General features: G+C 53.6%; 14 protein-coding genes across 23 annotated transcripts; 10 read left to right on the top strand and 4 right to left on the bottom strand.

Moving 5' to 3' along the window:
* Nucleotides 1–245: 245 nt before the first annotated feature.
* KVP18_003400 (uncharacterized protein) lies at nt 246–1,302 on the top strand (the record flags this gene model as incomplete). 2 transcript variants are annotated; one of them, XM_067955106.1, is made up of 2 exons in its annotated part: nt 339–1,079; nt 1,111–1,302. In XM_067955106.1, 2 exons carry the CDS (start codon nt 339–341, stop codon nt 1,300–1,302), a joined length of 933 nt encoding a protein of 310 aa, XP_067805978.1. The 2 variants fall into 2 exon arrangements, with proteins under 2 accessions (XP_067805979.1, XP_067805978.1); XM_067955107.1 differs by having other exon boundaries at nt 246–1,256.
* A 29-nt stretch (nt 1,303–1,331) lies between these two features.
* On the top strand, nt 1,332–2,297 carry KVP18_005206 (uncharacterized protein; the record flags this gene model as incomplete). Its single annotated transcript, XM_067949598.1, has 2 exons — nt 1,332–1,357; nt 1,385–2,297. 2 exons carry the CDS (start codon nt 1,332–1,334, stop codon nt 2,295–2,297), a joined length of 939 nt encoding a protein of 312 aa, XP_067805992.1.
* On the bottom strand, nt 1,377–1,772 carry KVP18_003387 (uncharacterized protein; the record flags this gene model as incomplete). Its single annotated transcript, XM_067955084.1, has 1 exon — nt 1,377–1,772. The coding sequence occupies one exon, from the start codon at nt 1,770–1,772 to the stop codon at nt 1,377–1,379; it is 396 nt and encodes a 131-aa protein (XP_067805956.1).
* On the bottom strand, nt 2,227–4,419 carry KVP18_003393 (uncharacterized protein; the record flags this gene model as incomplete). Of its 2 annotated transcripts, XM_067955095.1 has the most annotated exons (2): nt 2,360–2,556; nt 2,583–4,191. In XM_067955095.1, the coding sequence occupies 2 exons, from the start codon at nt 4,189–4,191 to the stop codon at nt 2,360–2,362; spliced, it is 1,806 nt and encodes a 601-aa protein (XP_067805967.1). The 2 variants fall into 2 exon arrangements, with proteins under 2 accessions (XP_067805968.1, XP_067805967.1); XM_067955096.1 differs by having other exon boundaries at nt 2,227–4,419.
* On the top strand, nt 4,418–5,946 carry KVP18_003382 (uncharacterized protein; the record flags this gene model as incomplete). 2 transcript variants are annotated; one of them, XM_067955073.1, is made up of 3 exons in its annotated part: nt 4,418–4,765; nt 4,794–5,302; nt 5,331–5,946. In XM_067955073.1, 3 exons carry the CDS (start codon nt 4,418–4,420, stop codon nt 5,944–5,946), a joined length of 1,473 nt encoding a protein of 490 aa, XP_067805945.1. The 2 variants fall into 2 exon arrangements, with proteins under 2 accessions (XP_067805945.1, XP_067805944.1); XM_067955072.1 differs by lacking the exon at nt 4,418–4,765 and having other exon boundaries at nt 4,953–5,302.
* A 135-nt stretch (nt 5,947–6,081) lies between these two features.
* KVP18_003395 (uncharacterized protein) lies at nt 6,082–6,483 on the bottom strand (the record flags this gene model as incomplete). The annotated part of the gene is made up of 1 exon (XM_067955098.1): nt 6,082–6,483. One exon carries the CDS (start codon nt 6,481–6,483, stop codon nt 6,082–6,084), a length of 402 nt encoding a protein of 133 aa, XP_067805970.1.
* Nucleotides 6,484–6,498: 15 nt separating this feature from the next.
* On the top strand, nt 6,499–7,797 carry KVP18_003394 (uncharacterized protein; the record flags this gene model as incomplete). The annotated part of the gene is made up of 1 exon (XM_067955097.1): nt 6,499–7,797. The coding sequence occupies one exon, from the start codon at nt 6,499–6,501 to the stop codon at nt 7,795–7,797; it is 1,299 nt and encodes a 432-aa protein (XP_067805969.1).
* Nucleotides 7,798–7,846: 49 nt separating this feature from the next.
* KVP18_003392 (uncharacterized protein) lies at nt 7,847–9,091 on the top strand (the record flags this gene model as incomplete). 3 transcript variants are annotated; one of them, XM_067955092.1, is made up of 3 exons in its annotated part: nt 7,847–7,863; nt 7,892–8,813; nt 8,843–9,091. In XM_067955092.1, the coding sequence occupies 3 exons, from the start codon at nt 7,847–7,849 to the stop codon at nt 9,089–9,091; spliced, it is 1,188 nt and encodes a 395-aa protein (XP_067805964.1). The 3 variants fall into 3 exon arrangements, with proteins under 3 accessions (XP_067805964.1, XP_067805966.1, XP_067805965.1); XM_067955094.1 differs by lacking the exons at nt 7,847–7,863; nt 8,843–9,091 and having other exon boundaries at nt 8,040–8,825; XM_067955093.1 differs by lacking the exons at nt 7,847–7,863; nt 7,892–8,813 and having other exon boundaries at nt 8,861–9,091.
* Nucleotides 9,092–9,155: 64 nt separating this feature from the next.
* KVP18_003391 (uncharacterized protein) lies at nt 9,156–10,529 on the top strand (the record flags this gene model as incomplete). Its single annotated transcript, XM_067955091.1, has 1 exon — nt 9,156–10,529. One exon carries the CDS (start codon nt 9,156–9,158, stop codon nt 10,527–10,529), a length of 1,374 nt encoding a protein of 457 aa, XP_067805963.1.
* Nucleotides 10,530–10,567: 38 nt separating this feature from the next.
* KVP18_003398 (uncharacterized protein) lies at nt 10,568–11,491 on the bottom strand (the record flags this gene model as incomplete). The annotated part of the gene is made up of 1 exon (XM_067955102.1): nt 10,568–11,491. The coding sequence occupies one exon, from the start codon at nt 11,489–11,491 to the stop codon at nt 10,568–10,570; it is 924 nt and encodes a 307-aa protein (XP_067805974.1).
* A 337-nt stretch (nt 11,492–11,828) lies between these two features.
* Nucleotides 11,829–13,999, top strand: KVP18_003381 (uncharacterized protein; the record flags this gene model as incomplete). 3 transcript variants are annotated; one of them, XM_067955071.1, is made up of 4 exons in its annotated part: nt 11,829–12,059; nt 12,186–12,329; nt 12,358–13,622; nt 13,651–13,999. In XM_067955071.1, 4 exons carry the CDS (start codon nt 11,829–11,831, stop codon nt 13,997–13,999), a joined length of 1,989 nt encoding a protein of 662 aa, XP_067805943.1. The 3 variants fall into 3 exon arrangements, with proteins under 3 accessions (XP_067805943.1, XP_067805941.1, XP_067805942.1); XM_067955069.1 differs by lacking the exons at nt 12,186–12,329; nt 12,358–13,622; nt 13,651–13,999 and having other exon boundaries at nt 11,829–12,065; XM_067955070.1 differs by lacking the exons at nt 11,829–12,059; nt 12,186–12,329; nt 13,651–13,999 and having other exon boundaries at nt 12,490–13,626.
* Nucleotides 14,000–14,205: 206 nt separating this feature from the next.
* Nucleotides 14,206–15,602, top strand: KVP18_003389 (uncharacterized protein; the record flags this gene model as incomplete). 2 transcript variants are annotated; one of them, XM_067955089.1, is made up of 2 exons in its annotated part: nt 14,206–15,198; nt 15,261–15,602. In XM_067955089.1, the coding sequence occupies 2 exons, from the start codon at nt 14,206–14,208 to the stop codon at nt 15,600–15,602; spliced, it is 1,335 nt and encodes a 444-aa protein (XP_067805961.1). The 2 variants fall into 2 exon arrangements, with proteins under 2 accessions (XP_067805961.1, XP_067805960.1); XM_067955088.1 differs by having other exon boundaries at nt 14,206–15,211; nt 15,265–15,602.
* A 220-nt stretch (nt 15,603–15,822) lies between these two features.
* Nucleotides 15,823–16,245, top strand: KVP18_003384 (uncharacterized protein; the record flags this gene model as incomplete). Its single annotated transcript, XM_067955076.1, has 1 exon — nt 15,823–16,245. The coding sequence occupies one exon, from the start codon at nt 15,823–15,825 to the stop codon at nt 16,243–16,245; it is 423 nt and encodes a 140-aa protein (XP_067805948.1).
* A 50-nt stretch (nt 16,246–16,295) lies between these two features.
* KVP18_003401 (uncharacterized protein) lies at nt 16,296–17,411 on the top strand (the record flags this gene model as incomplete). 2 transcript variants are annotated; one of them, XM_067955109.1, is made up of 3 exons in its annotated part: nt 16,296–16,320; nt 16,349–16,542; nt 17,142–17,411. In XM_067955109.1, 3 exons carry the CDS (start codon nt 16,296–16,298, stop codon nt 17,409–17,411), a joined length of 489 nt encoding a protein of 162 aa, XP_067805981.1. The 2 variants fall into 2 exon arrangements, with proteins under 2 accessions (XP_067805981.1, XP_067805980.1); XM_067955108.1 differs by lacking the exon at nt 16,296–16,320 and having other exon boundaries at nt 16,405–17,100.
* Nucleotides 17,412–17,427: the final 16 nt, after the last annotated feature.

Below are 17,427 nucleotides of genomic sequence, written 5' to 3'. Positions count from 1 at the left end.
GCCGGTACACCATTTTGGAGGAGAAACCTTTTCATCCCCCTTCCTTTCTTGACTTGCCGGCGGGATTGCCGGCACAAGACGTCGATCAGTTCTTTAGAGAACAGCGGTTGGAGGAGTTGCAAAAAAAGCTGCTGCAAGGTTTAATGGAGATTGCCGAACAGGGAATTCGACCGGCATCGCCTCCACCGACTTATGACCGTAAGGGAGCTCGAACCAACAGTCTCGAGCAGCGAGTCTGGCGTTCGATGCTCGACGAACACCAAGCGTTGGTGGAGCATTTCGCCTTAAACTCCGCCCAGTATCAGTGGTTCCGACCTCCAGTTGACTTCAAGGCCGCAATGAAAGTGATGCGGATCTTTATTCCACAGGAGAAGTTTCCGGAGTACAATTTCATGGGTCTTATTATAGGTCCGCGAGGGTGTAACCACAAGCGCCTCGAGCAGGAGAGCGGAGCTCTGATTTCTATTCGAGGACGGGGTACCCTGAAAGAAGGCAAAAAGACCGATCACCAAAGCGAGATGGAAGCCAACTTACCTCAGCACATTCACATTGCCGCTGACGATGAGGAAAAGGTTCTGAAGGCGTGTAGACTCATCGAGCCGCTTCTCGATCCCACTCACCCCCAACACGAGCTGTTTAAACGACAAGGCCTAGAACAATTGGCAGTGGTTAACGGCACAGGAGCCATCACGCTCAACGAAACCCGTTGTAACGTCTGCGGTGCTGTAGGGCATCACGGCTGGGACTGTCCTGATGCGAAGTATCAAACTTTCCGGAAGGCCGATGTTCAGTGCGCATTCTGTGGAGACAAGGGCCACGTTACAAGCGATTGCAAGCTCGTGAGGGAGAAGAAACTGAATGCCGCACAGACAGAGGAGTTGGAGATGCGCCGCCAACGTACCCGCGAGAATCGTGAGAGGCGAGTCGCGATGAACAACTACCAAACTGACGCATCTGCCGGAGGCGCCGAGCAACTCGATCAGGATTACTCGGTCATGATGACGGACATCCTTGGAGGTCGCACCTCCTTCGTGCCTTCGGAGGCTACCCCCACCACTGTTGCCATCAACATTCAACAAGTAAACAGTTCTCATTACAACCCTCAAGCAGGGGGCTACCAAGCACCAAGTCAAGCAGATCCTACTGGCCAAGGCGGATATGCTGGACGCGGCGCTAGCGCGTTCAACATCCAGCAACAACGGAGGACGACCAATCGGCAATCTGGAAACGATGCACCTTACAATTCCTATCAGTGACGTAGAGTTAACAGATGTTCTGCGCACAGTAAAGAAACGAGTCTGATGCCGCAACTAATGTGAGAATTTTGTTGAATGGCGAGAGAAACGGACTCCCCAAAGTGAGAACCCGGTAACCTGTCACACAGAGAAGAGTACTTCCATCACCTCGAAAAAGTAGGAGAAGGAACGTATGGTGAGGTGTTCAAAGCACAGGATTACAACGGCTGCACCGTGGCGTTGAAAAAGATCCGGCCTCCCAACAAAGACGAAGGAATACCTTCCACCGCGATCAGAGAAATCTCCCTGCTGAAAGAGTTGGACCACATCAACATCGTAAGGCTGTTTGATGTCATCCACAGGGATAACGAGCTGACATTGGTCTTTGAGTACCTGGATCAGGACCTGAAGCGCTTGATCGACACCTGCGACGGCCGAGAGGGCAGACCGCGTGGGTTGCATCCCACCGCCATCAGATCCTTTATGTTCCAGCTGGTTTCCGGCGTCGAGTACTGCCATCACCACAAAGTGCTGCATCGGGACCTGAAACCACAAAACCTGCTGATCAACCGGGAGGGCTACCTCAAGCTCTGTGATTTCGGGCTGGCAAGGGCCTATGGCATTCCGGTCGAGGCTTACACTCACGAGGTAGTGACCTTGTGGTACAGGTCCCCCGACGTACTTATGGGCAGCGATCGCTACAGCACTCCGCTGGATATATGGAGCGTTGGGTGCATTTTTGGAGAGATGGTAACTGGAAAACCGCTCTTCTCAGGTATGAACGAAGCGCAAATGCTGCAATCCATCTACAGTAAGCTGGGTACTCCCGCCCTTTGGCCGGACATGGAGCTTCTTCCTAACTTCGGGCAGTACACGTCACTACTGCAACCGCCTCAGCGCATGCAGCCGTTCGAAAATCTGTTTCCTACCCTGGATCCCCAGGGGCGACAGCTGCTGAAGGCGATGCTGGCCTTCGACCCTAACAAGAGAATTACGGCGCGTGAAGCCCTGGCACATCCGTACTTCGACAGTATTCGATTGAGAAACGACAAATCATGCTGATGTTGTTGGGTGATTTGATGCACATCCTGACCTCGACAGCACTCGATTGAGAAACGACAAATCTAACGTTGGGTGATTTGCCCGAAGGAGCGCTTGCGATGTCGAGAGAATCGAGAGCGTACATTCTTGACCTTACCGCGATCGTAAGCCCTATCGTGGTCACAGCGAACTGAGGTGTCTGGGAGGATGAGCCGCTCCTCAGCATCCTTGGCTTGCAGCAGCTCGTCGTCGGCATCCTCCCAGGCTGACGGGGAGGAGTCTGTGTGGCACAATACGGACGCTCACCGAACATATCTCTACTCTCTTGCGTGAAAACCGTGTGGCTCACGCGACGTCGTTTTCGGAAGCTCTGCTCGTGGTAAACTGGACTTGGGCTCTCCGTGTCCTTAGTGCTTATGTTACTCAGGCTGTCGATGTCGAAGTCGGCATCAGCAGCGTCAGCGAAAAGATTTACAGTCATGGGTCGGCCGAGCCTATCATCCTTGGCGCTTTCCTTGGCTGCAGTGGTCCCTGAATCGAGCCTCCACTCCGCGACATCCCGCTGATCCTCCTCCTTGCGAAGAACGTAGAAGAAGAGTACGCCCTCGTGACCGTTCATGTATCCATTGGGATACATGTGATTAGCCTTGTAGTTGCCCTTGAATCCAACGTCTGGGTTGAGCACTCTCTCAACCTCTTTGGGGGACGCTGTCGATACGCTCTCGTCGTCGCAAACCAACCACCTTTCCTCTGCTTTCGTCAACGCATAGTAGTGACCACCAGTCTGGCCTAGTTCCAGACGGGACCGGGATCTGTTCATGTTCGGGATATAAACAGTGACCGAGGCGAGGTCGTAGAGGGCCTCCTCCTCCGAGTCGACGAAAGCAGAGAGGTTGAGGGGGTCCTCAACCAAGGATATGGGTACTCCGCCGGCCTTCCGTAAAACTAGGCAGCGGGGCGCCCGTTTGAGGCTTCGGAACTCAGTAGCACAGCAGGTCTTCTGACAGTCCGCACAAGGCCGGTCATGCTGCAGCATGTTGAGTTCCAACAGCCGTGCTAATGTGTGACTCTTCCGTTTGTTTGGCCACGCCTTATCCTGGAAACTGCGAGGCCAACCCGCGTCAACAGGCCATTCCAGATAGGTGTTAGTCGAGGTCTGATGCGACACGGAACTCGCAGCACCACATGTCTTCTCCCGTTGAATAGAGGCAGTGAAACCAAAATACTGTCCAAGTGCAGTGGTGTATAACTTTCCACTGATTGACAAATCCAGTGGCCTTGGAATTGTCAGCGGCACCTCAAAGGTGCACAGCCAATCTAAAAACGTCACGAAGAAGGCAGACGCGTCCTCCTGGCGAGTTAGGGCTCCAGGCTGGAGTGCCGCTTTCTCAACGATGCGCAAAAAAGATTGAACCAGGTCGATTGACTTCAGCTTCGGACCCCAGGCAACTGGGCGCAATGTGGGTTTCAAAGAGGTCAGAGCCTTCCGATCTATAACGTGCGCGTATCGGGGAGGAACTGTCAGCGTCTTAAAGCATTTGGACACTCCTCGCATGTCCCAAATCACACACATCAGAAATTCGAAATGGCAGAGACCACAGTAGGACTGCCTCAGCCTCCGAGCACACCAACTGGAGTGCGACTGCCGCAGCAGGTACTCTTTCAGGGGCGCACACGCAGCGAGAGATTGAATCACGCTGTTGATGTAGCAAATCGTTCCACGAGCGTTGCTTAGTCCGAAGGTACCCTGTCGAGTTGCCTTCTTGACTGCCTTTGAAAGAGACACTCGCACTGCAGTGTCAGGGGGATAAAACCACGAAAAGAACTCCCCATTGGCAGGCCTATCACGACCTCTAAGAGGAGCGAAACGGATGCAGTCCGTCTGCAGGTCGACGGAGACAAGGCTTTTCACCATACGAATAAATTCATCTTTTAGGAGCGCAGTAATGTCTGGCATGCGCAACAGGAACGTAGACCGAAATACTAGGCCCCCGGAACCATCGCCATGGTCCAATGGAGTGGGTAGAGTCGAATCACTAGGGAATGATTCCTTCCGTGACGGTGCGACACACCGGTCCATCTCCAGCGCCGACAACTCTAAGGTCGGGAACCGCAACAACCCCATATCAACGATAGGCTTCATGATGAACATGGGTTACCCCCCACCTCCCATGCACCTCGACCCACTTCGGCGTCTCGTGGAGGACGCAACCGACGGTAGTCGCGTCGCCATAAACCGCACGGACGACTTTGGAGTGGAGCTGGACCCGAGTAAGACACAAACCATTACTCGGGAACTCTTGCGTTCCCCGTTCGTCAATGCCCCTTGCGTACTGTTTGTCATTCAGCAGCGTTTGCATTCTTCGAGGCCTGACAGAATCCGCCTTGCGCTGGACTTGACTGAGCAATGTGTCAAGCTGGGAGGACTCGACATGGCCCAACATCTCAACAAAGAGTTCCTGCGTAGCATGACGTCTATTCTCAAGACTGTGAGTGTTTGCAATCGGCTGGACGCAGAATTCCTTCAAAGATCGCACGGTCACAGGGCAGATTAAGAAGTTAGAGAAGTTTCTGGTGGGCAGCACTTCCAATTCGGGCGTGTCTACTGATCGACGAGTGCACTATTTGAAACAGCAAGTCCTACGGTTGATTCAGCTTTGGGCCGATTCTTTTATGATGGAGGAGTTGAGGGTGCCCCATATCCACGAAACTTATCGAAGTCTGCGGAAAAAGGGTTTCACGTTTCCTCCTCGGGGCCAAAAGCTTGAGTCGCCTCCGAGAAGTACTGACACCCGCTCTGACCTGCTGCCTGTCACAGACAAACAGATCCTGCAGCTGCAGAAGGCCGTCTACCTTGTGGAAACCTCGGACGATATGGACCTAATCAAACGGTGTGTCGACATTTTCGTCCGAATGACTCCTAAGGTAAAGCGCCGAGTGCAGATTCTCAGTCAAGAAGGTCACCAGGAGCCTTACGGGGAGGTCAAACTGAAGACCTTGCTTGAGCTGAACGATAAGTTGCAAAGGTGAGATCTGGGCAGCCTGCACACGCAGTGCCATCGTGAAGCGTGACGCCGGAGGGTTCGAGGCGCCTTCGAAGCCCGTCGTCAATGACCTGCTTGATATGGGGCCCTCTCCTGCCGCTCCTGCTGCAGTAACCCCTCAGACTAGCATGTCGCTGACACCCAGCATCAGACAACATGAAGATCCATTCGCGGATCTAATGTCATGCTTTGACACCCAGCCAGAGTCAGGAAAGGCTGTGGACGCCCCCAGTGTACCCAGAGAGGAGGCAGAGACGGTGTCGGAGGCAGTGTCCATGCCAAACCTGACTCCTGGCATCTGCTCTGGCGATTTTCCGAAGGCCAGCTCAGTGGATATGGACCCTGAGCCTGAGCAGGTTGAGCCTGTTGAGGAGTCCTTCATTAACCATGGCGTCTTGAGCAGCTCCGACGAGGAGGAACAGCTGGCTGCTTGGCTCAAGGACAACCAGCACCTCAAGCCTCCAAGAAGAGCGACTGGCTCTGATGAGGATGACTTCAGGTCAATACCCGAGTCGGACTCAGATTCGTCCCATCATCACCGCGTGGCTGCTCTATCGGAGGACCCGTTTGGGGGAGATATTGACTGGAGCAAACTCGACGCAGACATGGAGGACACATTGGTTTAGTGTATCGATTGAGCTTTTGTCCCTCTCTAACGTTCTGCAAGGGACGACTATTATGAACCAACCAGCCATCGCACGTATCTTCTGGCCGTTAGGGAACGCCCCGTGTCGGCGAGCACTGCTCTTCTAATCGAAGTCTTAGGATGCCGTTTGGAAATCCGTCTCGGCGGGCAGCTGCTGCTCCATCAACCCCAACACTTGATGCAAACGGGCTAAACATGCAAGGGCGGGAGCGTTCAGGTTCAGAAAGTGCCCCATAGCCAGGATATCGATTGTCTGCTCCGCACACTGCTCTACGAGGGCTCGCGTGGCGTTGATGGTCTCTTTCAGAGACTCCACAAAGTACGGGTAGTGGGGGTCCGTTTGGTGCATGCCAAGTGGGCCCGTAACAGAGCAGACTATCTCCTTTACGGCCTGATGAACCACTGGGAGCCGCACGAAATGTTGGTTCCGAAATTGCCGTGCTGAGTTCCGCACGAAGCTGTCGAGAAACCTAGATTCAAAACTCAAAGTCTCAGCCAACGCCACCACGTCGGCCATCTAAATTCGGATTAAATGCTGGAGCTCTGGTACAACAGCCTGTGGCGGGCGGTGCGGGCCCGAGATGGACTGCAGGTCCGACGCCTGTTTGACCCAAGCTGGGTTCTCGACTTTGATAATCATGTAGTCACGCCAGCAGTAGAGGATTGTTTGCGAAATGCTGGAGACTCGGAGATCCAACGGTTCGTGAACGCGAAGTTCGCAGGACCTGAGTGGTACTGGGATACAGCCAGCTGGCAACCTGCAGCGAAAGCGTGGCTGATGACGCTGCGGGAGCTGTCAGTACGCCCGCCTCGCCAGGTCCAGCACGCGAAGGTCGTTAAACACGGCCTTGTGCTGCTGGGCTCCTGGGCAACCCTGTATCTGTCTGACGTCGCTCTGCCCGCAGGTTGGATGATACCCACGCTCGTGACACTAACACGATTTTTGTACTACATCGCGTCTCAAGCTGACGCACAAGGAATCACTGAAACGACTCTCGATGGCAACGGCGGCCAGGAACGCAGGGAGGAAGTGCTCAACATTCTTCGGAACTACATCGGGACATTCAAGAAGGACGACAGACGGCAGGCTGGCTTCGTGGTCTTCGTCGGAGAGAGTATGAAGGCGTGCATGGACCTGAGGAACATGCGCATGGCGAATCAGTTCATGAAGACGATTGAGTCCGCTAACCTCATGCATCAAGCGGAAGTGCAGAGGGGTCCTATGGTCACCTTCCAGTTCTCAGTTGGAAAGCTGCACCTCCAACAGGACAGGCTCGGAGCTGCCAAGGGACTGCTGGTGTGGGCCTTCTCCAACACCCGGAAGGAATCCCTGAAGAGGGACATTCTCGAGACACTGTTGGCAGTGACTTTTAGGTCGGGCACCTTCCCTCCTGAGGCGCTCTACGAGCGGTACGGCCTCACCCACTACCGAGCCATGCAGCAGGCGATAATCCAGGGAAACGTGACACTGTACACCAGGACGATGGATGCTTATAGGGACGACTTCATCAGAGGCGGCACGTACGTGTCGATGGTGAGGTGCAAAGGTCTTGTCTACCGATCTTTATTTGCAAGGGTAATACAGTACTGGTGTACCTTCATGAGGCCGGCAGAGGCTCGAGTCTTCGCTGTCCCTATAGGTTTATTCACCGCCGCGCTTAAATGGCAGGTAGAGGACCCCGAGGGAGACTATTATGTCCCTGTATCCGTTGAGGAATCCGCATGCTTGCTGTCCAACGCAATCTCGAAAGGCTGGCTAAAGGGGTACGTCGCCTGGGAAGCCGGAATGCTGGTTGTAGCGAAGACGGGCACTGTGCCGCCACTGAGTTGATGATTGTTTTCTGTGAGACTGCAGTTGTCCTTCCGAATCAGCGATTTAGATGGATCAACGACCATCGTAGGATCTTTTTGGGTTTCACAATCAGCGTAGCTACTCGGAAGTACAGGAACGTCCTCAAGGGTGTCTTTCACAGCGAAGAGCTCATGGGTAATACTGTAGCTGGGAGTGGACGAGCATCCTCCTCCACACAGTTTTTTCATCGACACACGCCTGACCTGGAACACGTCTCGGTCATGCGGCTGCCACCGGTGATTGCGGCGCTGCTACGGTGGAGGCTCGAGTCTGAGCTGCTTGGGGAACCTATCGGGCTCCACGTCGAACCACTGGTCGAGGAGGACTTCCGCCTGTTCACTGTGAAGGTCGATCTTTCCGAAGACGACGAGAATTATATCGCAGCAGTCCAGAATATGGACAACTTCGAAATCGGAGCGGTCAACCGAGCTGAGGTGCCGTCACCCTCCACCAATTCTCTGGTCGATGGGAAATCAGACTTACCTTCTCGCTCTCTCCGCGACCGGCAAAAAGTGATGAAGGGTGTCCTCCTAGAACTGCCCTGCAAGATAGAAGTGTACAAATTCCTTCCGAACGACCTCGAAGACGGCTTCAAAGCAGCAGACATCGGCCAAATGCTTTACGTCTGGGACCCAGCAGAGGGGGACTTCGACCTGGATTCCGTGCGGCCACGCCTCAACGACCCCCATCTTAAGCACACCGCCTGGTGGGAATATAGAAGCGGCCTCACCCCGCCTACCTACCGCATCCGAGATCGAAAGTTCCGTCCTGAATGCGCCTTTGAGCGCAAGGAAGTTGCCGCGGCAGAGGCGGAGATGGCAGATCTCATGCGGGCGGATGTACGCGAATTCGTGGAGGTGCAACCAGCCACGTTTGTGGAGTGCCAACGACATCAAATGGCGCTTGCGCAGGTACTACCAGCAAGCGAGGCCTTAGCTTTGGTGTTCGAGGGCGACCGGAAGGGCGCTGTAGTTAATGTAATCGGGCCCAATGATGTGAGTCTCTGAATGGAAAACCCATCCAGAGTATTTTCGACCTCGATATGGCGTCTGACCTCTCAGATGCGCTGTTCGATGAATTCGCTGACATGGAAGACGAGCCGTCTGCTTTGGAACCGATGCCTGTGTCAGAGCCGCCAATGCAAGGTGGAAGGAAGCTTCTCGGTAGCAATGACGTTACATCCCTCCTTGATGAGGAGCTGCTGCTGATGGAAGCCCAAGACGACCAGCAGGAGGGTGGGGACGCTTCGATTGACCTGCATGACATTTTCTAAAGAAAAGGTTGGCGGCCCCACACTTGACGTTGGGGTTGTATCGAAATACTCATTCTACTTTGCAATGATATCTTATCGCTTGTCCGCTCTTCTAGGATCAGTTGCCTTCGCTTGCCATGGTAGGCACTGTGACGCTTCATGTGTTCACGCGCGCTGCTTCGTGCCGGAGGAAAAGTCAATTCAGGTTGCGGTGTGTGATAGTGGTTTCGACTACGATGTCGACACAGGTGACTGTGTTGCTGAAGAAGAGTACGCCCCTCAAATGATATGCGAGTACGGCGAGAATCGGGGTGGGAGGTGCGTGGTATCGTCGCCAGCTTTCCCTTCCTGTCAAGAAAGCTTTTCCTTGGTTGGTTCGGAGTGTGTGAGAACCGCAAAGTCCACTATGAGTACCAGGTGCGGTCGACATCAGACACCAGACGGGTATGGATGCCTGGAAAGGCGTCCTGTGGCGCTAGAGTTCACCTGCGAAGCCCCAGGCTACGAGTATCAGGGTCAGTGCGTCTGCAACCAGACGTTTCAACATCGGTTCCACTGTGATGCTGGCTGGACGCTCGAAGGGGATCGGTGTGTCTCGCAGGAGTACGTTGACTGCACACATAACTTCCTTCCTTCGGACTGTAAGGAGGAGTGTTACGTGGATCCAACCTGTGCTGATGGCGAGTGCTACTCGAACAACCGAAAGGTGGTTGAGGATCGCATCCGTGAGAAGGTGGCGGGCCGTAAACTGAAGGCGGGCTTGGATATGTGCCACATCAAGCCTTGCAAGGTAAAGCGGCTGACTCCAAGACCAGCAGCGGAATCCGTAACGCTGGTGTCCAAGACCTGTGTGAAGCGCCTTGAGGTGGACGCCGAGGTATACTGCGAGGGACCTCGGGAGGCGGTTTTCAATGGGGAGGAGTGCTGCATTCGACGACCTATGCCTAAGGTGCCCACATGCGCCGCCGAGGGTGACGTAGAGGACTGTTACGAGATGAAACGAGTCCCAGCCCTGGTGTCCTGTCGACCGGGGTTCCAAAAGAACTGCTGGGGCGACAACCCTAACTCATGTGAGTGCGTGAGCGTGGAGAGGCGGACTGCGAACATGACATGCCCGCCGGGAGCCCGATCTGAAGGCGACAGATGCGTAGAGGTCCAGGATTCTGTGGCGTACTGTCCTGAGAAGGACTCCCGACTGGAGGGCGAGAAGTGCGTCCGGGTTCTTCGGGAGCCCGTGAGACTGCATACTACCGTTTTGGCTGAGTGCGTTCAGGATCATTGTGAGGAGAAGGAGGAGGAAGAGCCGTGCACCTTCGGCGGGAAGTGCCGACGCAAGAAGCAGAGGCGCACCTGTAGAGCCATGCGCCGTGCGGCTAAGAAGTCTCGCAAGTGCCGACGCAATGGCGCCCACCGAGCTCGCCGCAGCGAGTTGGGGGATTGCACCATCCTGGATTTGTAGTGACTGTTTAAACTAGGAGCTAAATTAACCAACACAAATCATGTTAACTCCAGTCTAGCTAGAAGCTCTCGCAGTGATTTGTTCTTGGCGACTCCTAAATGCTGCAGTGTTTCTGACTCGGATACCACTTCTTGGATCCTTTGGTCGTGCACCTTGTCAAGCGCTCGCAGCGCTTCAGTTGTCAGTTTTGCTTTCGTTTGGAGCTGCGAGTCGCGTCTCAAGAACTCCAAAGAGATCTTCTGCGCAGGATCTGCAGGTTCGTCCTGTAGACTTTTTAGCCTTGATCGCTGCGCTTCGTAATGGTGGGAAAAGGTCTCTATCTGGACAGAGATGGCGCCTTCAGTGGAGACCGGCGTCGACTCTGCCTCGTGCTCCGAGCAATGCTGCATCGTGGGTATCCGATCCTGAGACGGACCTCGCAGCTGAGACGGACCTTGCAGCTGAGACGGATTTTGCAGCTGAGATGGACCTTGCAGCTCAACAACGAAACGATCGATGGCGAACGTTTTGAGGCGCGGCGGTTCTTTCTTTGTTGACATCCGCCCGTTTTCCAGCTCCTCCAACTTCCACCGCAAACAGTCGCTGATACTGTTTTCCTTTCGTAACTCTTTGCTGCAAACGCGTCGACGGATGCAAGTCACATCCGCTGATATTGCTGCAAGTCGCCGAGTCACTGAGGATTCTAGAGCCCTCTCCAACTCCTCTATGTGCTTTGTTTCTAAAGTCAACTTCAAACCTCCCGACATTGCGAGCACCAATCCATCATCAGACCTCCTGCTCCATCGAACGTCGTCTAGAAGGTAGAACTCGCAATTCTGACTGGGAAACCAAATTAAGAGGAGGTCGTTCAGAAGTTCCAGGTTCACATCACAAGCGTCCACTCGAGCCGGAAAGTAGAACCTCCGCCTCGACCGCAGCACTAGTGCTAAATGTCGCGAGAAGAACCACTCCACGTCTTCCATGGTCAAAAATGTTGCACACAGTCCTGGCGCACACAGACAGCTTCACTTCGCCCTTCCTCCCTGCACATAACGCTTTCAATGTCCAACCCCATATGTCGGTGTAAACGTCCACCGATAACTCAGACCCGCAGTCATGGAAGAATGTCTATGGAAATTCAGTTTTACTCCGGTATGCTTCCTCACAAGTATAACCATGTGATAAACGGATGAAGTGTGGCAGAAATATGAGCGTGGCATCGTTGCAGTGTAACGAAGCTCAGAAGCTCTCAAATGAAGCTCTGACGACAGAAAGTTGAGGTTGCGGAAGATGTGCAATGTTGTGCACACATAATTCAAAATGCCGATCGGTAACAGAATCAAGAACCTGGAAGTGCCGATTGGCGACAAAGCCTTGACTATTGGCATGGCCATTCTAAACTTCTTCCTGCCTGGCATTGGCACTCTAATCATGGGCGCAGTTGCTGACAACAAGGACGACATGATTATCGGATTGTTGCAGTTCTTGTTGGCCTTCTTGATCATTGGGTGGATTTGGTCTATCGTCTGGGGCGTTCTGATGATTATTCGTGTTTGAAATGTGTCGTCTCGCATGAACAGATTCCGCCTCTGATAGCAATCATTGGCACGATTAAAACGATTTACTGATGACGAATGGGCTTCTGACACTCGTGGGCTGCGGCGATGTTTCACACAGCCATCCTCGTCCAGCTCGTCCTACAGCCACAGCAATACTCACTGTGGAATTCGGTCAGGCTTGAGGAGGCTCGTCAGATGCACTGATTTGCCAAAAGACAAACGAGCTGCGATTTGGTTCTCCATCGCAGCCATTCTTTACTCTGTGGGTTTCAAGGGAGCTCAACAACCAGTTTTGTATCGCCATTGAGGTGTGGTCACTTTACCACAATCTCGATGCATTCTGTGACAATACCCTGAACTGGCTCAGCCTCAGTCCAGGCACCGGCGACCTTGTCCTTCTTCTATCTCCAAATGAGTACTCGATGAAGACCGGAACGACGGGAACCTATGCGACAATCTACGACCCTGCGAGCGTCCAATGCGCCGTACCGCTTCCTGAGGGTCCGATTCCTGTTTCCAGTCGGTACTTCCAACCTTCGTCGACGTACCGCGTGATTCTCGTAACCCTAATGACGTGTAGATGGCTTTTGATTGTCTTGCGCTACATCCTTCAGGGCACCAGAGTTTGGGACTACTGTGCCTCCTTCAAGGAGGCTATCGGCACTGCCTTCGGCGTGCTTTGTTGCACTGCGTTATACGAGGCCGTTCTCTCAGTAGACTTGCGAGGTGAAGGCGGACGCTGCGTTGAGTGGGCAGCAAAGGACTTCGTCACTGGGGGATGGCACCTGTATTACTACCACAGTCAGACCTTAACCTGGTACGTTAACACTGGAGGAGCCGGCTTTTTGTGTCTGGTCTTGCTTGGCATGCGGTCTCCATGGTTCAAGAATGACTCCCGGCTTGGTCAGTTAGTCCCTGACTCCAAGAACCCCATATACATAGCCTCTGCTTTATTCTTCACCTTGTCGGCCGGCATCTCTGTGGCCATAATTGTGCTGACCGGACTGGTGAAGCTTTGGAACGTGGCAACTCTGGGAACAGTGTGTGTTGTATTCGCAGAGAGCCAGCTGCAAGTCTCCTTAGGCCTTCACCGTTGCCGACCCACCATCCAGAAGGTCCACCAGATCCAAGCTATCCGAAGCACCATGGTGGTTAACAACCAAGAAACATCTGCATCTGCTTCCGAGAATTTAGCTCGGCGCCAGGTGCTCAACCCCTCACTGCTCTCGCATTTGGAAGTGGCCTTCGATTCTGACAAACGATCATGGCGACGAGCAGCCGCTGACTATCTGAAGAGCCGTTCTCCAGACACTGCTGTGTTTTGGCATGAACCTGGCAACCGAATATTCGTCGACGAACCCCGCCGCGTTGAAGTCTGTCACGAATTGAATGAGGCCAGTGTGGACCCCTGCGAGGACTACGCGTGCACCATCTGCCTCTCGAAGCAGCCTGACGTACTCTTTAGGCCGTGTGGACATGTGCTTGCGTGCACTGAATGCGTGCACGCGCTCGTAGTGTCTACACGGCAGAAAACTGAGCGGGAAAGACATCAGTGGTAAGTCGAGGGTTGGCGGTGAACTCAGGCTCAAAACAGTGCGGCGATGGAGGATAGAAGCCGATGCCGAGGTTACAGACCGCCCGCCTTTCCCTTTACTCAGCCCCGATTGGGCTCAAATCATCTGTCCCTTCTGCCGTCAGCCAATCAATGAGCTCTGGCTCATTAAGAAGTATGTTTGTAAAAATGGCGATCCTCAGCGGGGCGTTGTCTGTGAGAAGGTCTGGCAGTGTTCGTATGCTACAGTGAAGGGAGTGCTGAAAGCACAGACCGTCGTCCAGAAGCTACAACCACAGCCAGAACCGCCAGTACTGCACTCCGTCGAGTCAGTCCAACTAGATGCAACCCATGAATGTGCCTCTCAACCGCACCTATGATACGTTTCCTAGACGCAACCTGTGAATGTGCCTCTCAACCGCACCTATGATACGTTTCCTAGACGCAACCTGTGAATGTGCCTCTCAACCCCACCCATGATACGTTTCCTGTCGAGTCAGTCCAACCAGATGCAACCTGTGAATGTGCCAACCACCCATGATACGTTTCCTTAAAAAAGATCTTAGGAGGTAGATCTAATATTCGTATGATCACTCTGCACCTGGCACTCTCTTGGTTGGCAGTAGGCGTTCCTGTGAGTTTCCAAAGCGGCGGTGGCTACTACCACACATGCATTGCAAACGTCATTCACCCTCAGGGGTACCAACGTATTCTCGAACTGCAGAGGAAGCCTGTGGACTCGGTCCAAGACGTTTGGCAGTGGTTCCTTTGGGGTAGCCGCAAGTGCAAGGACGACGATTTTTGGTGCATCGAGCAGGGCGAGTGCATAGAAACCGGTCTCGTCTCAGCCGGGCTTCGACGTGACGGAGACCATTATGTGCTAGGGTGCCTACAGATGCATAATCCAAACATTGAATCTCCAGCTGGGTACGTGGAGCCACCTTCGCCTCCATCTACCTGCGGAGCAAAATGTCCGACCTCTACGGCCTGGAACTTCGAAGTGGCTGCCCTGGAGGCTCTGTTCTGCGACGGCCCTGATTGGTTCTCTCTTCTGACAGATGCCATTGAGGAGCGCGTGCTAGGCAACCCCACTGAAGAGTGCGCCATGGCGTTGACGACGGGAGAGGTGGGCTTTGAGACGGTGTGTGCTCGGGAGTTCTACCCCCCGGAGAGCGTTATTGCAACGGAATGCTACTCGGATAGCTTAGTGAATGATATAGGTACAACGCCAGAGTTCGGCTCGACTGTGAATATATTTCCGGCGTTGCTTTCTTTTTGGAGTTCACGAGGCATTACTTGTGCGAGGCGAGGCGCAGGCTCTGATTTGGTCCTTGTGAAGCAGAAGCCTGACGGCTTCCATGCAGGGTGTCTCATTGACCGGGACCAATCGGTGCAAGCCCCAAGTGAATGTTTAGGGGAGTGTCCTCTGAACCCTGAGTTCACCGATGAGTTGTTAAGGACTGCAGGCTGCCATGGGTCTGGCTGGACGGGTATCAGAGTTAGTGCGCTGTGGACCAGTCACCATGGATATCACAACATCGACTGCTTTGAAGCACTGATGAAGGACGACACTGCCAATGTAGAACGATATTGTAAGGCGGCGTCACCACCGCTAAGCTTTGCCCAACCAACAACAACTAGCAAGCCAGAAACTACTACAACTACAACCACAACAACAGAAACTACTACCACGACTACAGAGACGACCACAAGGACAACCACGATTCCAGAAACTACTACAACAACAGAAACTACTACAACTACAACAACAGAAACTACTACCACGACTACAGAAACTACTACCAAGACTACAGAGACGACCACAAGTACAACCACGATTCCAGAAACTACTACAACAACAGAAACTACTACAACTACAACAACAGAAACTACTACCACGACTACAGAAACTACTACCACGGCTACAGAGACGACCACAAGTACAACCACGATTCCAGAAACTACTACAACCACGACAACTGAAACTACTACCACGACTACAGAAACTACTACCACTACTACAGAGACGACCACAAGTACAACCACGATTCCAGAATCTACTACAACCACGACTACAGAGACGACCACAAGTACAACCACGATTCCAGAATCTACTGCAACCACGACTACAGAGACAAGTACAACCACGATTCCAGAATCTACTACAACGAGCACCAACAGCGTGGCCCCAACGCTGCCGTTGATGGGTGTACCAACCTTGGCGCCCCTCACGAGAACGGGCCCACCAAGCTTGGCACCCCTCACTAGTACGGGCCCACCAAGCTTGGCGCCGCTCACTGGCGCCCTACCGTGGTGGGTAGTCGCGCTGCTAGCCGCAGTTGTGGCGGTGACAGGAGTGGGTCTCCTGGGGTGGTGTTGCCAGAACACGGCGAAGGCCCTGTCTGAAGTTGGTTTGGAATCCGCTCGACCTTCCGTTTCGGGGTCACCGGATGTACTTCCCGCCATACCCGCTCCAAGACGTCTAAGTCCGTCCACGCCTCCACGACTTCCCAGCGTTTCCGATGCGGACGACGTATTCGACCCCGAGATAATGCAGTATCCTGGGCAGCTCCCTGAGCCTCTGCTGCTGCGACGTCCATTCAGACGGAGTGCCGACGAGGCATGAACAGTTCTGTGGGGTGATGGTTTTATTATATTTTGTTGTAATCGCAGAGTATGGTGCAGCTTTTATTTAATTTCTGTGAGACTTCCGCAATACCCCCATTCAGTGGTGGCGATTGCCTTCAGCGTTGCCGTTTCGCTTACTGGGGACGACCGAGATCGGATGCTAGCCTCCATTAACGACGAACGCGACTGGTACGGCGTAGCTCCGCTACGATGGGATTCCGACATCGAGGCCAACGCTGTTGCCACTGCCAACCTGTGCCTCACCAAACACTCCGCTACAGACTCTAGACGATTTGTAAGCGAGGCCTGCGGAGGCGGGTCATGTTTGCACGGAGAGAACCTGGGATGGCGGCGTGGAGGCCGACAAGACGACCAGAATTGGGAGAAGTGGCAAGAGATGTTTAACTCGGAACGGGACCGCTACGATTGCGTTAGAAATACTTCCTTTGAGGGGAAGTCATACGGGCATTGGCAACAGAATGTCTGGACCAACACCACGCATGTTGGTTGTGCCTTGAACTGTGACTGCCGGGAGATTAGCTGGTGGGACTGTTTTTACGTCTGTCAGTACGGTAGGGCAGGTAATGTTGTTGGGGTGCGGCCGTTTCCCTTTGAACGATGTGCAGATCACCCTCGAGAACCACCCACTACCACTACGACCACGACGACAACTACAACTGTCAACGTCGCTGCGAAATGCGATCGAACTCCATATCTTGATTTCAGAGGTCATAAAGTCTCCTGGGAGGAGATTCCAAGCTGGAGGGAATGGTGTGATCAAGTCATTGCAGTTCGAACGTGCCAGGAGGCCTATGACTACTCAATGAAGAGTGTGGCTCATGATTGTGGAATCGTGCTGGGCGGGTCGACAACAACTACGAGACCCACAACTAGACCCACAACTACGACTACGAGACCCACAACTACGACGACTTCCACAACAACTACTACGAGACCCACAACTACGACGACCACAACTACGACGACTACCACAACAACTACTACGAGACCCACAACTACGACGACCACAACTACGTCGAGACCCACGACTACGACGAGAACCACAACAACTACAACTGCCACAACCGCCGTACCATATACGACCACAAGGACGAGTTCATCGACCAGCACGACGAGCTCCGAGCCTGTCCCCCACTGTGCTAGAAGACACGACATCCGC

Source organism: the organism of the source record quoted next (genome assembly GCF_019968955.1).
Source record: "MAG: Porospora cf. gigantea A chromosome Unknown PgA_NODE_88_length_43057_cov_350.97, whole genome shotgun sequence".
NCBI lineage: Eukaryota > Apicomplexa > Conoidasida > Eugregarinorida > Porosporidae > Porospora > Porospora cf. gigantea A.
Note: the sequence above shows the minus strand (reverse complement) of the source record. Positions and strands in the feature narration are given on the sequence as shown.